The 16,750-nt window shown below is 37.8% G+C and overlaps 1 protein-coding gene across 1 annotated transcript in view; it reads left to right on the top strand.

Annotated features, from left to right (window-relative positions):
• The window catches only part of kif18a (kinesin family member 18A), a 33,441-nt gene extending 31,804 nt beyond the window's left edge, over positions 1–1,637 (top strand). The window contains exons 16-18 of the mRNA XM_044206473.1: positions 161–253; positions 509–606; positions 819–1,637. Of these exons, the coding sequence (XP_044062408.1) occupies positions 161–253; positions 509–606; positions 819–955 (328 nt within the window). The 3' untranslated portion in view covers positions 956–1,637. The remainder of the gene's footprint in view (positions 1–160; positions 254–508; positions 607–818) is intronic.
• Positions 1,638–16,750: the final 15,113 nt, after the last annotated feature.

Below are 16,750 nucleotides of genomic sequence, written 5' to 3'. Positions count from 1 at the left end.
TTGTATACATGAAGCTTTTGCAATACAACACAAACAAAATGATCAGTTATAAGCTATTTTATTTTTAGTCATCTGCTTTTGAATACAAAGGGAGATGTTCCTTATTTCCATGTGAAAGCCAAACAGCGGATGTCATGGTAACATGAACCTTGCTCTGTAGACAACAGATCCTGTCTTTACAAGACGTGAGACGAGCCAACCCGACCTACATGGACATGACGTCTGCTGCACAAGGAAAGCGTAAATTCAACCGGTAATGTGTCCTGGCCTTTTCTCTTATATTAATGTAAATCATGTTATTTTATACTGATTAAACACTCTGCTTCGACATATTTATGATTATCTGGGGCCGGACCAAAGCTGTGCATAACTGTCACCAAAATAACTAATTTAATAGCCCGTTCTGTGTGTTATTGGGAGAAAATCCAGTAATAGATGATGAGGAACTTTTGATGTTGTGTTTGATTGCTTTTTCCATTTTCCCTGTCCGTTTTATTCACTGTAACAGCATCAGAGAAGAGTTAACACAGAGTCTCTCTGCACCGAAGCGTATAAAGAAAGACCCGTCAGTAGCCCAGAGACCACTCAGAGTGCATCGTTTTGCTGGTAAGTGTCAACACAAATGTGCATATTTTTCGATGAAACGATTTGAACAAACCACAATGGTTTTTTGTCCTTTTTTAAGTTTAAGTTTCAAAAGTGTTTAAAATGTACCTGTAATCATGACATTCACACGCATTTATTCAGAGCAATCAGGAACATTAAAGTGTAGTTCTGTTGATTCTTGATACTATTACTTGTTTGGTGTCTGTTCTCAGGCTCAGAGGAGAACAAGCCTCGGAGAGTTGTGAGGAGCATTTCTGAAGGAAATCTCAGCCTGCTTGAACCTCAGAAATCCAAGTCCATTTTCCAGAAAACGTCCCAACAGTTAAAACGAGTGACCAAACGGATGTAAAGCAACATCCTGTTCAAATCAGGCCGTTTTGCTTTTATGAACATTTTGACTCTCCGCCCTTTTCTGTCCATATTCATCTTTTCACAACATTTTCTCAAAACCTAAAAAAAAGTGGTCCATTGTATAGGTTTCTTCAACATAAATGCTAATGTAATAAGATGACGTGTAATGTATGTTGCATTATTTTGTTGTGCTCTTTGATTTAGCCTTACACTGCAGTGAAACTTGACTGTATATAAACATTGTATAGTTATTGGTCATCTGTTTAGATTTTTCTTTTCATAGTTGATTTACTGTTTTTATCATTTCTAAGTCTACCTTTAGATTTTAAGATATATTTTAAAACTCATGTACACAGTAACAATAAGAAATAAAACAACATGTCCTGTGGATGTTCCGTGTTTTACGTACATTATGTACTTTGCACTATTCTCTGAAAACAATGATTGGTCTGGTAAGTGACCACATAGGGCAGCTGAGGTAGACTAAATGACCTCAAATGGAAGTATGGCTGCAAAAAAACTGAAACTTCTCTACAATGAGCTGTTTGTATTTTTATTTTTAATTCTATTTTTTCTCTTGTACAGTTAATAACATGGAGTTATAGATATTTCATAATAAAACTGTTTGTAACAGAATCTGTGCCTGTTGTTCGACAAATAAATCCCTTTCGAAAATGTAATATCTGCTTTTTTGTGTGCCATTGATGTTGAGTCTGAATGTGGTTTTCAATGATGTTTGGGTTACAAGATGTTCCAACGATAAATAAGTGACATAGGACAGGCTCTGGGAAGGTGAAAAATACAATGGCAAGAAAAATGTAACTAACCTAGGAATGACTCGCAGTATAACTCAAAGATAACTCATTGTCTTCATTTCAGAAAAGCAACCGTTTCATATGCCTTTAGGAAAAAGGGTGAACCCCGAGTGGAGTGATTGATAGGATGATATTTGTTTCTATCGATGCCTTGTGGGGATTCTGGATGATAAGTATATTTCACCATTCAACAGAACACAGACTCTGCATTCATTTTGAAAAACACTGCTGTCCAAAATTTCAGTCAAGAGGCACATCTTCGATAGGCTACTACATGCTCACCAACCTGAGTCAGTTGTAATTGTGATTGAGAGTGCATAAAATCTAGTTGGTAAGTGAGCAGAGAAGTCGAAATAGTTAAAAGTAATGGATAAATGGTGGAAATAACTTCTCTGCTCACTTATTTATTCATTACTTTAAGAGAAGAGTAACGTAAAATTAGCTAAAAGTAATGGCTAAACAGAATTGAAAGTAATGGATGAGTGGTTGTAATAGATAGCTAAAAGAAATGTATAAATAGGTAAAAGTAATGAGTCAGTGGTCAAAATAGCTAAGTAATGATAAAGTTGGCTTAAAATAATGGATTAACAGTGGAAATAGCTAAAAGTAATGGATAAAAGGTTGAAATAGCTCAAGATAATGGAGAACCTAATGTCCACTCCAAGTTATACTAGTATGAAGGCAAACTTAACCAAACCAACATAAATACTGACAATTCAATTGTAAGAAGAAAAAAATGTTGTAACAATATCCACTTTTCTATAATAAACAGGGTTAAATAACATCCAGTTTAACATCCATTCAAAAGAATATGACTGTATTGTAGATGAAGGGGTACTTGAGCTCATCTGATAGGGCTGTGGGGGTACGCTGGGAACCACTGCTAAATACCACTTTTGAATTGTAATTGAAAGATATTTTAGGCTTTCCTGTGTTGTATTTTTAGCCTGAACAAATGTGAAGAATTGCTGGGAACAAGCTTTTATTAGAATTCTATCCTAAAAACGAATGTCAAAAAATACCTCCTGGATCTCTGATGAGGGTGGGACCTCATTGCTCTGTCTGGAGAGAACTAGACTTGTCACTTTGAATTCAGTCTTGCAACTTTCTGTGGCACCGCATTCAGTGTGATCTTTATTTTTAGCTCAGGAGCTCAATGCATATATCAGCACTGTACTGCGCAAGCACTGACACCCTCTCATGCTCTCATTCACAAGAATCTCTTCATTGTGTGTGTGTGTGTGAGAGAGAGAGAGAGAGAGAGAGTGTGTGTGTGTGTGTGTGCGCACACAAGGAAGCAGGTCTTGGCTAAAGTTTATTAACTTTCTCTTAGCCAATGGGGCGCCTTGTGCGTTTTCCTTGCTGACCAATGGGACAGATTGAGAGGTTGGAGGTGGGTGTTGCTTAGCAACTGCAGGTAGAATCTCAGATCATGTCGGACCCATTGTTTTATCTTGCCTCCCTGAGAGACATTACATGCTATGTTTTGTGATTTGTTAGTAAAAAACACCTCTGTACAAATGCGTCACAAAGTTGTTAACTCTATTTTTGTATTGTTAATCAGAGATCACAGTGACTTAAATGGCATTTCGCCCTCAAGTCAGAGCTCTTTTAAGTCATTATGTTACTACACGTCTTATTTTCATCGCCAAGTCACTGGAGCACGTACAAGTGAATTTTGATTTTATTGTTTTATTTTTTTGCTTTTGATTACAGGGTTAATAACCTTTACTGAGCCTCACACGGAGTCAGAGATGAGTGATTACAAACATAGACAACAGACTAACAAGGCTGTTAAAAGCAAAGATTCTACATGTAGATGAAATGTCAGCGTTTGCTCTTGAAGTGTTTTGCAACATTTAACCCGCCACACCCCCATCACGCTAACACACACACACACACACAAAGCACTGATGCAATTAATTATGATTCTTTATTATTATTCTGATTCAAGGAAACCTTGAGTGTTGGCCTAAACGAAAGTGAGAGCATGTTTTGGTAAATCCCGTGTTTGAAAAGAGCCTTTCTCTTTGTGCATGGCCAGGAAGAGAGACACCAACTACCACATGCAAATATAAACATATGATCCCTCCTACAATGTTCCTGACTCCCACAAGGTAGCACGTCACAGCTGTGAACTTTTCATCCCCTGTCTAATTAGATGACCTGATATCTTAAAGCAATATGGCACAGTGGAATAACTCTAGGAGAGCTGACCACCAATACTGTCTGTCCTTTTGCCACAAATAGTGCCACCGCTTGGCTTTTATTTTACCTCTGTTAGCCTAGAATTATATGTATATGTCACCTGATTTACATGTTTGATGTGAACACGCTGAAAAATGAAGATTAAAAATTTCAGATTCAAATAGTACTTTAAATACTTGTCAAGAGCAGCCTTGAAACTTATTTTATGCTCCTCTGCACTTCTTTTTTTAAGGGACACGGATGCATTTGTGGATAGTTCAATTAAATAAAACATTTTTTAAAATATTAAAAGGGAAAATCTGTGACCTGTTAGTGTTTTGTAGTCAAAAATTAAATGTATTTTAATTTTCAGTTGAAAAATGGCATAAGCGAGGCACAAAAGAGTTGCTTTTGCTCAGTGTCCCGTCCCGAGATGCTAAATGCAAATATTCTAATGGGGGTTATGGAAATTCCTGGGATGCACCCTGAATTTGTCATGTAAAGCAGGACCACGAAGATTGTTGTTTACATCACGTACGTTTGTGTCTAGTACAACAGTGGGAAGCAAAGGAATAGACATATAAGTATAAAATAAAAATTAGCTGTATTGTCCACAAAATTGGAGCACATTTGGGGAGATACTTCAATTGAAAAGGCAGTCAAACGTAGTGATTCTGCATAAGGTAAGCCTTGATAGCTTACACCTTTACAGAGATTTAAACTAGTGCTGAAACGATTAGTCAATTAATCGCTTAGTCAGTCGTCAGAAAATTAATCTGCAACAATTTTGAATAACTTTGATTCATTTTAGTTTTCGTTGTTTATCTAGCAAAAAAACTTTATTCTGTCTGTCCTTTATTCTGACCCAGTCCTTGGGTTTTTGGTGAGATCTCAAGGTGACTGATGGGCATTTGTACTATTTACTATTTTATAACATTTTATGGACAGTTAATTGATTAAGTGAAAATGGAATCAACAGATTAATCGACAATGAAAATAAATGTTAGTTGCGGGTTGACAAATGTCCTTTTTTTTTTTAAAAAAGAGCATATTTTGTATAAGCACTCTAAGCCTTAGATGATTTTTTACATAAACATGTCATTTTTAAAATGAGTGCCCGTTTTTGTCTTTGGAAATAAAGATAAACAAAGAAGTTGCTTGTTGTTTGGTTGACTTTGGAAAAATTAGGCCTTGTCAATCTGAGGTAGCAGTATCGCATCCATCCTCAAGGACATCATATGTATACTGTCTGTCACATACAGAAAGAAAGAGACATCAGAGAAAACTAGATGGCACACAATGTTTTTTATTCTCAGTCAAATGGATTATTTTGCAACGATAGCACAACATAAATGTAGCTGATAACTCATATAATTAGTTACGGGTTTGTTTGCCATCCCCATTTTTCGCCCAGCAGTTTGTTTTAATCTCCCTCTACATTTTACTCAGCAAAGAAATTTTGCGAGAAGACAACGTGGCAGCAAATACCTGGCTCCCTTTATCAATACAGAGCGGACCCTGAGCTGTGGTTATAGTGGGGGATGGGTGAGATTTACAGTTTCCTTTACCAGGTAATGTCTCCTGTTGTGAAACAATGTGACAGAAAATCAGTACAGCTGTGATGGCTCAGCAGTGTTCTTTGCCCCTCTACATTCTCCTCCAGGAGCTTATCCAAAGCCCACCTCAAATGTACTGTATGTAGCCAGTGGATGACTCATCCTCAGGAGAATGAGCTGTATGGTGCAGGTAGCCTTGCAAATAAACATTTCACGATTTGCAGAGTCTACTGAAGTACTTTGCTGACTTACAGTCTGAACCCACAGACTGCAAATACAAACTCTCACAAACCAATTCTTTTTTATTCTATTTGTATGGCACATAGTGTAAAATATCCCCCTGTGATAATGTGTCCCTTCTGTGTTACACATGTAATGACTATCACCAAAACACACAACAATGACACATCAGTTAAGGCTCCAGAATTTTTAGTCATTCTGTTTATTGAAACAGCAAATTTGTCATCATTGCAGCAATTGCCATGGAGACAGGGTTAAGTCCCAAACCTACTGGTATTATACAGTGCATGAGTGTATGCTCATTACCCTTCACCACAACTTCCAGGAAACACTGCACACTGAGTGGATGGGTGACTGCACCTCTTTAGGATGGTTAGGGAATACGCAGACATTCAAATGATGTTTGTTTCCCAGCAGCCTTTCACACCTGTTCCCTTCAAACACCCTGTAAATCCTCCCTTGTCCCTCATTCAGTTTGCAGCATCCTGTTGCTCTGTCATCTTTGCTATTATAAAGTTTGTCACTAATGGGCGGATTCTCCACCTGATGAAGAGCACCTTAGACGTTTTATCCATCCTGACATTTTTTTTATTCTACAACTGAACAACTTTTTTATTCAGGCCTAGCCTGTCCTGTTTCAAATAAAGTTAGAGCCATTACACATCCATGTTACGCCCCCACAGAGGTGCTGTCACTTGTTTTGGTGGATTAGACCACCTCTCAGGATTGTGTAGGTGTGTACCGACTGTGCTTGATTCACATCTGCATCACTCTCCTGTTAGTTTTAGCAACAGCTTTATCTTTCTTATTAGTACGTCCAAATAGCAAAGTGGGAGAAGTTCCGTTATTTATCTCCCCCACTGTATTAGTATGTATAATGTAATTTCAAAGTTTATGAAATCCTCTTTGTTTCTCAACACAGAAGCAGAAGACTCCTTGATAATTCAACAATACATGTATGTTATTTGCATCATTTTTAATTATTTCATCTGCATTTCTGAGAAATCCTGTTTTTTCTGTTAGTTCAGTGCGACTGATGGCTCTAAATACTACTATACCTGTGAGCCTCAGCCATCATTGGTCTGGAGAATAAGCAAGTCAGAGGCACGAATAAAAGCTGTGGCAAAATTACACTTCAAACACATTGTTGCATTTGCAACAAAATATTTCACCGTAGTTGTTAAATTAATCCAAAATTAACCCAGGAACTGAAAGTTAATTGATTTAAACTGGAAGTTTTATCAGGTTTCTACAAACCATGATCTTTAGCTTCAGCTCGCTGTTAGCAGTGCGTGCAACAGAATTTGAAGGTCAATGAATAGATGTTTTCTCCTGAAATGTTCCATGTAACATTTTTATGTACACAAGCTAATACCTTTGACTTTTTTGCTCATATTTTCTACTGATGATTCAACTGGGAGAGTTTTGTGCCCATCCAAGCCTCGAAAGTGGTCTTACAGGACTTTAACTTGCGGAGTCCTGAAATAAATAATTCCTCCCTTTTAGCTACTCTATTCCCCTCATAGCTCCCAACTTAAACCTGAGCAGAGGTCTAATTAACCGACACCCCTATCAGCAGGACGACATCATTCATATGTGCCTTCTGAAACCATCAAAAATAACTTGGAGAGTTAGAGAGACGGGTTGGAGAGTCCCTAAAGTCCCTCCCCTTCCGGTGGACCACCATGGGACCTTATTTCGGAAAAAATATGTACGATAGTCAATGGCGATACAAATAATTTTTTGATCCCGTTTGAATTGTGCCATGAATTACGCACATGATGTTTGTCAATTTAAAAGATATTTTTGCATGTCAAGAAAGACGCAGTTTCTCGTAAAACTGTTGAAGTATAAGACTGTGAAAATACGTAATTAGAAAGACTACAAACCAGAGAGTCGCGTAAGTGGTGTCATGACTTTCTCTCTCCACAAGCTAACCAGAGCCACTGAAGCTACGATGCCTGAGTGTTTCAGACATGGATGTATAAAGTATCAGATTTAGTCACACGAGGAATGGGTCTTTCTTGTTCTTTCAGGAGTCGCTGGACAAAACTAATCAGGTAAGCTAATGTTACAAGGGACGGTCATGATGGTGTTGGTGACGTATATTGTGCAAGCGAGAGATGTAGTTCACTGAGCGGTTTCACACAAAACTAAATGGTACTACGACAAACTGCGACTTTCTTGACTTGTAAATTTATCTTTTAAATTGACAAACATCATATGTGTAATTCATGGCACATTTAAAACGCCATTGATTACCGTACATATTTTTTTTCGAAATAAGGTCCCATGAGGGATACTGGAAGGGGAGGGACTTCGTCTCTCTATAACTTTGTATGTTCAAACTTTGTTAGCTCTGATAGCTCTCAGTTCATGTAGTTTTTTTAAATGTCAGAGCCCATTCAAGTTATTCTTTAAAAAATCTTTTAAAAAGTTTTTGTTGACCATGGTTTTGTTGTAAAATGCAACATCAACAGTGCTTTAATACACTTTAATGCCAAGCGTATTTTGCACTCCACTTCCTTAAAAAGGATTAACTATGTTTTATTAGCATTACTAGCTAGCCAGCTAGCTTACTTGCTAGTAATGTAGCTAGCTCCACCAATAATCACAAAAACAACCAAAGGAATATAACATTGTCAGTTTCTGGTGTTAAATATTGTATTTTTATAGTTGCATGTTAACAGAACTGGTAACTTTATTTGAAGCCTTTTGTGTTTGTGCGTAGGTCTGGTATAACACTGTCATAAATGAAAACTGACGTTTACAGCAATGTATTTTACTGTTCCTGTTAAGTGTCATTTTGTAAACAATGTAACTTTCTCTGCAAAACTGAGATCTCTGTCATGACAGCTTGACCTTTGCTGAAGGGTTACAGTCTGTGATAAGGGTTTTTAAAAGATATATAACAGATATATAAAAATATTATTTTATTGTATTTATCTATTTAGTATCATAATTATTTTAATTCTTGGTGTTTTCTTTATGGGTTTATCTATATATCTGTTTTGTTTATAGTGTAAAAATATGAAAACCAATAAATATATTTAACTAAAAGGTATTATCACACTTTTAGATGCCCATATGACAGTTTTGTGAATCATTTCCTTGAACGGCGGTAGAGTTTACAGGTTTTATAAAGATATAATAAAGTGATATTACACTGTCAATGTAATAACACTGCTGAAAGCTTAAAGCATTTGACAGAGCTTCTTTTCAGAATTTGACAACACCTTTGGGTGACATTATGAATTAAATGCCACTTAATGATAACAATCATTAACAATCATGAAGTTTAAGATCATGTTAGTTTTCATGAGAGTTTTTGTGATAGTGTAATGCCAGCCTGATGCACACCCCTTCAAATAAAGTGTTACCATGGATATTATAGTAGCTATATGTGGGCTGGAGTTCTGCAGCTTAATTAAATTTTCTCCTGCCTACCTTGGCCTTTAATATTAAAAACCTGCAAAAACATGCAACTGCTTTATAGAGATGAAAAATGTTCCACTTTAAACCAGACTTCACAAAGTGTGAACTTTAAGAAATCAGGCAGAATGCGCAACCAACCACACTTATCATATCTCCTCCCACTTTTTGCATGTTCCTCACTTAAATGAATGTGGGAGACAGGCGTACTTCACTGCTGACACACAGAGGGCTTCTCTGTCAGGCGACAGGAAACTGCACTTCCAGGCCAAAGCGCCTGTTTGAGAAATAACACGCGTGGCTCCGGGCACACAATGCATCTCAAAGACTCAAAATGTGGCTCTCAGTCTGTGTGTGACACACATACTATACACAGCCACACACATAGACATGCTCTCACACTCATATGTACTATACACACAAACACTAGGTCTCTCTCTCTCACCCTTTCTCTCTCTCTCTTCAGTGATTAAAAAACAATATCCAGCTTATAACTGCAAGTTAGTCAGACACCCACACTCATTTGCAGTGAAAGGCAAATGACCCTGGCGATGAGTCATTGCATTCACTCAGAGATTCGCCTTATTCAACACACTGAAATCTCTTAAGGCAGAGTGAAGCAGTGGTTCTCGCCATTGTGCCTGAGTGAGCTCAGGTGTGCCTTGACGTTTTCTCAAATGTAAAAGAAAAAAAAAAAAAGTCTAGCAAATCTAGCACATAAAGTCATTGAAATCCAGTGAAATCCACTATGATTTCCCAGCCACACACACATACCTTACAATTAAAGAGGGCTCCCTTCTCCTGTGATCACACTGGGCTTTCTATAATATTTCCAGCCAATCAACAATTAGGTGTTAGTTAGTTTCTTGGGTAAATGTGTCCTTAGAATGAAAAGAATCAAGACTGGCAGGAAGAATAAATGCTCTTCAAGGCAGCTAAAAACTGCTATGATAATAATTATGGTGACAAAGGCAACTGTATTTTATTTATTATGCATTCCATTACATGTACAGTAAAAGTAAAATTGTGAATGCTCTGCTGCATTTCTTCTTTTCCTCAGCTAATTTTTCTCAGTAAACAATTGGCACTTGCAATGATTTCCAAGCGTTTTCCTTATGACCTCTTAAAAAGAAGCAACATCTACTTATGACCCCTCGTTGCACATTGTCACTGAGTTGTCAGTGGCTCCGCCTAACGGTAAGTGAAAAGTCTTAAAAATCTTGTTAATCATCTCGAGACCCCTAAGATTTATTTTTTGAGTCCTTCGAGGGACCCAACCCACAGGTTGGGAACCACTGCCATATGTCATATCAAACAGGTTTTGGAAGATAATGTAAATTCTGTTTTTTTTTTATCACATTTAATAGAAATTATTATTAGGACAAATGACTTTTTGGACGAATTCACTTAAATGAACATCATCAAGACATTTGTACAGCGGCAATGATGAATACATCAAAAATATTACAATTAAAGCTTAAACGATTAGTCTATTGATTTTGACAGAAAATGAACCGGCAATATTTCTTTGATTACTAGTTCTTCTCAACTTTAAAGATTTGGTGCTTTTCGTTGTTTTCTGTGATAGTAAACTTAATATTCATGGGTTTTAGACTGTCGATCAGACTAAATAAGCAATCTGAATACGTCCACTTGCAGTATGGGAAAATTATGATGGGCATTTTCACAATTATTTTATATTTCATATATAATTCACAAACTATTAATTGAGAAATAATCAGCAGATTAACTGATAACAACATAACCGTTAGTTGCAGCCCTACCTAAAATAAATAAATAATTATTTGAATATTTACAAGATTTCACGCAGGAAACCTCCACAGCATCATATCGAATTTTGATGTATGTTCGATATGTTTTAGTTTGTACTTGGATGGACTTTGGTTGTGTATGTGTGTGTGTGTGTTTGTGTAATTGTGAGTCGTGTCAAAGTGTGTGCGGGCGGTAAAACTACTTTCTTCTTTTTTTCTTGGCATGGAAAAACTCAAAGTGTTCTAGTGATTTATTTTACAGGAATGTAAAAGATGCAGGTGACAGATGTTTAAAGAAATGGAAAGCCAAAACCTACAAAGATTTCCTGAGGCAACAGTGAAACGTGTCCAGTCTGTCTGACCACAGTTTGTACGAGGCTAAAAAAACCTGAATGAACCTGAGACTCATTTTTGGGCATTAGGCCTGAGGGCTGCAAGTGTTATCTGGCTGCATCAAGTTTACTTTGTTTAAGAAAAGAAAGAATAGTGGAGTGTATGGGGGAGGGAGTGTAACGGGAGTCTTTAACAGGGAGTAAAAGGGACTGAAAGGATTTTGATCCAGTGATATTATATATCTGTCCTGGTCAGGGCAGACAAAAGCACACAGCAAACCACCAGAGAGCAAAGCATGTCATCTGAATAGTATGTCTTCTTTGCAGTGTTGTACATCCAAAGGCTTTGTGTGCCTGAATTTGGCTGGTAGAAGGCACAAAGGAGGCAGTTTGTTCGCCCCTGACAAGTGTGCTTTTATTTGCGGCGGCCCTTTGATGTATAGAGAAACTTTGGCTGGGATATCCCTCGCAGACAAATGCACAAGAAATCCCACTCCTTTGTATTATCCTTAACAATTCCCTCACCATTCACTGCAAAGCTTTTATTCCCTTTAAGACCTTTATTTTAAACTTTGTGCCTACTGTCTGTCTGTCAACTGTAATGGGGAATCTTGTTTAACTTTATCGTACAGAGGGGGGGTTGACGGGGGAGTTGGGGGCATGCAGTTCAGATATGAAAAAACATCACCTGATCATGTAGACACTGTTTATTAAGAAAGTTTGGTGTTTATAACATTTTGATACCTTTTAGACAGTAAAGAGGTGTAAAAATGGGAAAACATATGATAACTATAGTTGACAAAACAATCTCACTATAAGGTCTATTTAGTAGCTTTTCTGGAGCTTTTAAACCTTCTTCTTCAGCAGATGGAGTTTATCCAGTTGTAATGAAATTGTAGATGTTTAAATTTCCATTTTGCTGAGCAGTTTTGAGGAATAGTTCAACATTTTGGGATATATGCTTATTTGAGTTAGATAAGATCGATACCACTCTCATATCAGTACAGCAAATATGAAGCAACCACCAGCAGCTGGTTAGCTTAGCTTAGCAGAAAGACTGGAAACAGGGGGAAACAAAAAAGTAACAAAATCCACCTACCAGCACCTCTAAAGCTCACTAATTAGCATGTTATATCTTGATTTTTGATATGTACAAAAAACAACGTGTAAAAATGACACGTTGTGGTTTTATGGGGGCCAGACTATTTCCTGGCTGGGCGCAGTCATTTCCTGGAGTCTTGCCAGGCAACCAGCGAAGACTCAACATGCCGTTTTTACACTTTGATTTTTGTATAGACACTGTGTTCGGATATTAGCTTATTTTCACTAATTGTCTTTCAGCTTGAATGTGTGGAAAACTTAGGCTCGCCCGACCAACATTTTTGGGGCTGTTACCGATATCATTATTTAAGAGTTTAAAAACACCACTAACGATATATTGGCCGATATTTGTTTTACATAGACACATAACAGGAACAAACATTTCTAATAAGGATTTCAGTTTTTTAAAGAACTGTGCCCAAGTGGGACATTTTACAGTCGAAAAAGCAACTTGTCAGTGCTCACTGGTGGACAAACAAAGCAATGATGACACTGTTTTAATTACCTCAAACATATCGTGCATTTCTTCACTGCAATTTCTTGTTAATTATTGGCTGATATACGCAGATACTGATATATGTGAAATAGGCTGAAATCATCCCGGCCAATTTATTATTGGTCTGGCTCTATTTCAAACTGGTGCTGAATCAGTCATTTATGGGGATTTGTCATCTTTCAAACTGGGTCAGAATATTTTGTAGTGGAATCAAGATGTATGTTCGTGTTGTAATCTTGGAAAATAGAAATTGGACAGTATTTCGATTATTCTGTTTAAATTTTCCAAAATAATAATATACAGTAAGGTTAATTTCCATTTTAAAAGTAAATCACCTTATGTAATCTAAAATAACAAATAATTGGGAGGGTTTTTTCCGCATACTTTAAGCACTGGGCAAACTCCATCTGCAAATGAAGATCATGTGATATGATCGAAAGCTCCAGAACAGCTGATAAATTGACCTTGTGTTGAGACTGCTTCCTCAACTGCTGTTTCCACAGTCAAGAATAAACTTTGAACCAATGGGGTTTTTTTGAAATATTTTACTTTCAGAATAACAGTCACTTTAAGTAGGTGTTACATGATGATTTTCAAGTTTTGGAGTCAGCTTTGAGTGTATTTCCAAACATTTATAAATCACACTTTATCAAAGTCAGTCATTTAACCAGACAAGGGGAAGAGACCTGGGAGCTGCATAGCATACTGCCACAGTCGCACACTGTTGTTACTGAACAGTTGGGACTTCAATGACTCTGTGCAACAGCACTTTGACAGTTGCTGTTGAGGCAGAGCACAGTGTTACTTCCCTACGCAGCTTTCGTCAGTCGGTCCGGGGATTTGAACTGCCAGCTTCCAAGTCACGAGCCTCCACCTCCTCTGCAGGCTGCTGCTACTATCTTTAATATTAGAAGACCAGTAAACAAGAGCTAAAACTTTTGACCCGTCCATTCCTGGGCTCCCACAAGTGCTTAAGCAGATTCATCATATTCATCACATAGGCATTTTAGTATGGGGGTCAGGAAATAGGGCTTTTACATAAAAAAATTGAAAATACTGTTTTGTTTTAAATCCTGAGTAATGCTGATATGAGTTTTGCAGGGTGGCTGATCTTGTCTGACGGTATATTTTAAGTTGGCTTAAAATGGATTTTATGGCTTATACTGGAAACGTATACACTGACTAACTATGCTGACAAACTAAGAAAGCCTAATTTTCTTATTCAAAGTAAAATAAGATGTTTGTGGGCTCAGTGTCCAGTTCAGAAATCCATTACAAGGTCAACAACCTGTGCTACTTCAGTCCACCTCTCTGGTGTCGAACTGAATCACACAAAGTGAATATCTGAACTCACAATCTACCACCTACCTCCTGAGTATGCACGCAGTATTGCTGTGGAATGACTTCTGTACATCTGCAAGCTATAAAAATCACCACACGCTTGGTATTTTACTAGTGTGGTCGTCTTCAGTCATTTTTTTGCTACAGTACAGTATGTCTGACTTCTTAGCTACTTGAAGGCAGTGTGGCATGCAAAGAGGACTGACTATTAATGACCAAAGTCACCAAATCAATCTGAACCATCGGACTCCAAATGCAAACAGGCTTAAATACATTTGATTGTTTCTCCTTTCCTTGTAGAGTTCAGCAGAAAAACTGGGAAAGAGAGAAAATCATGAAATGTGAACCTCTCCGTCGATGTGTGTTACATATATGTGCTGCATTGAAGGTCAGGGCCTCATACTTCTGCTGTACAATATTTGGCTGATCATAAAGGGGCTACCATTTGCGGAGCTGCCGTGCATGCAAAATTTCAGGTCACTACCACTGGGAACCCATAATGCCTTTGGCTAAGCAACAAGATGCAAATACATCTATTCAAATTCGCACCACTCCATACACATTCAAGCTTACACAAACACTCTCACACAATCTGATCTCAGTGCACCACGCTGCAAAATCAAAATACATTCATTTCAATCATGAATAAGTCACAGTCCTGGGGCGGCATTGGATCTGAGACAAGTTTGGATCCAAATTTCTGTGTTCACTGCACTTGTCCAAGAAATGAAACTTATCTAAGATATTCTAGATAATTTAAATCCAAGTGTTTTGTGTTTTCCCTCCTTGTTGCCTACTGTAGTTTGGCAGCCTCTCAGTCCAGTTCCAGGCCCAGATTACCTGTCTCACCCAGCCAGTCATAAAGCTAATGGCAGACAGGCAGCATCCTCCACTTCAGGCTGTCGAGCAGATGGAGGTTAGTCAGAGGTAGGAGATCAATGCACTTATATGTCACACCCAGAGTTCCAGATTTCTCCCCTCACCCACTTCAGACAGAGTTTACATAGTCACCTGGTGTTTAACTGGTAAAAGATGGTCGGGAGAAGACAGATGATACTGTACGCAGCAAAGATTGAAGATAGAAACCCTCAATATCACACCAGCACTTTCAGTTCAATTTCAGCCTGCTAAGCCACTGGGGCAACCTAAATATCATCCATCCTGACACTGTCCATCACACTATACATAGAACAGCGAAATTAGCACAAATGCAGCACTTGCCATCAGTGTGAAGTATGGTGGCAGTAGGGCAATTATTTACGGGCTGCATTACTTTCTGAAGACCTGAGCTCTGAGTCACCGACTGAGCCTGATAATTAATTCCACACTCTACAGAAATATTATGAAGCTGCACGACAGAATGACAGATGTACAGCATGAAGCACATTGTCAACAGGGTGACTGGATTAAGCCATTTTGACTGGTTCATTATGAAGAAAGAAAAGAAGAAATTGTGTTTTTATGTAAATTAATCAAGACTTTATATAGGGGGCAGTTTATTTTTGTTACAAACTACACCTTGTTTGACCGTTAAAGGGTGAATAGAAGGGATATGAGGTACAATAGTTTGATTTGCTGGTATGTAATCAGAGTATTTGTTGTTTTCTGTCTGCTCTTTGTTTGTCCCAGAGCTCAACTTCCTGTAGGGGGGCGACGACACGACACTGGGATCTGACAGTAAGAGATAACCTGCCATCAGCAGGCCTTCTATTTTTAACAGCAGGTACTAGTAACACATGACGTGGAGCTCTTGTTATCAATATTTATGGAGCAAAGATTAAGACAGAGTAATGATACACATAGCCCCAACTGGATCCATCCTCGCTTAATAGTTGTCATTACAGCGAGGGGGAGAAAAGTGCTGATAGACTCAAAATTTTAGGCTGGCACTCTACATTTTAATAATGATTCCAGAGACCAGACAGTGCCCAAATGTAATTAGCAGATGTAAACAGGGAAGTATGATGACTGCAGTTTTAAAATGACTTTAACAATACTTTTTTTTGGTGATTCATTTTGTACAATTGTCATTTGAGAAGGTGGAGCTGGGATTTATTTTCAGGCGTTTATAGGCAGATTGTTGTCAGCTCCTCAGGAAAAGGTTGGATTAAATCACATATAATGACATCTTAAAGGCAGGGTGCTGCTGTGGAAGTAAAGACAGTTTCACAAAACGCAAAGTAATAACAACAAGTGGTGATGAGCCAACCACTAAAGAGTGATACTACGACTGTTCCTGCTTTTTTTCTTATATCATACATCTTCTTTGCTGTGTTTACTGTACCTAATGAATATCAATATCTATACCAATCTCAGTCTTTCTTTACAGACCACAAAGATTTATAATGGCACACATTCATCTACATATTTATCCCACGGTGCAGCCCGTTGGCTACACATTTTAATAACACTCCATCTGCCAAAATATGTTCCACTCAAACACTTGAAAGTTCCAAGAGTAAGCTCAAAAGAGGTGAAGTATCTTGGCAGACCATAGAGCAAAATGCCATGCAGTCACATG

The sequence above is a fragment of the Siniperca chuatsi genome, linkage group LG1, assembly GCF_020085105.1.
Source record: "Siniperca chuatsi isolate FFG_IHB_CAS linkage group LG1, ASM2008510v1, whole genome shotgun sequence".
Lineage (NCBI taxonomy): Eukaryota > Metazoa > Chordata > Actinopteri > Centrarchiformes > Sinipercidae > Siniperca > Siniperca chuatsi.
This window is presented reverse-complemented; position numbering and strand designations above follow the sequence as displayed.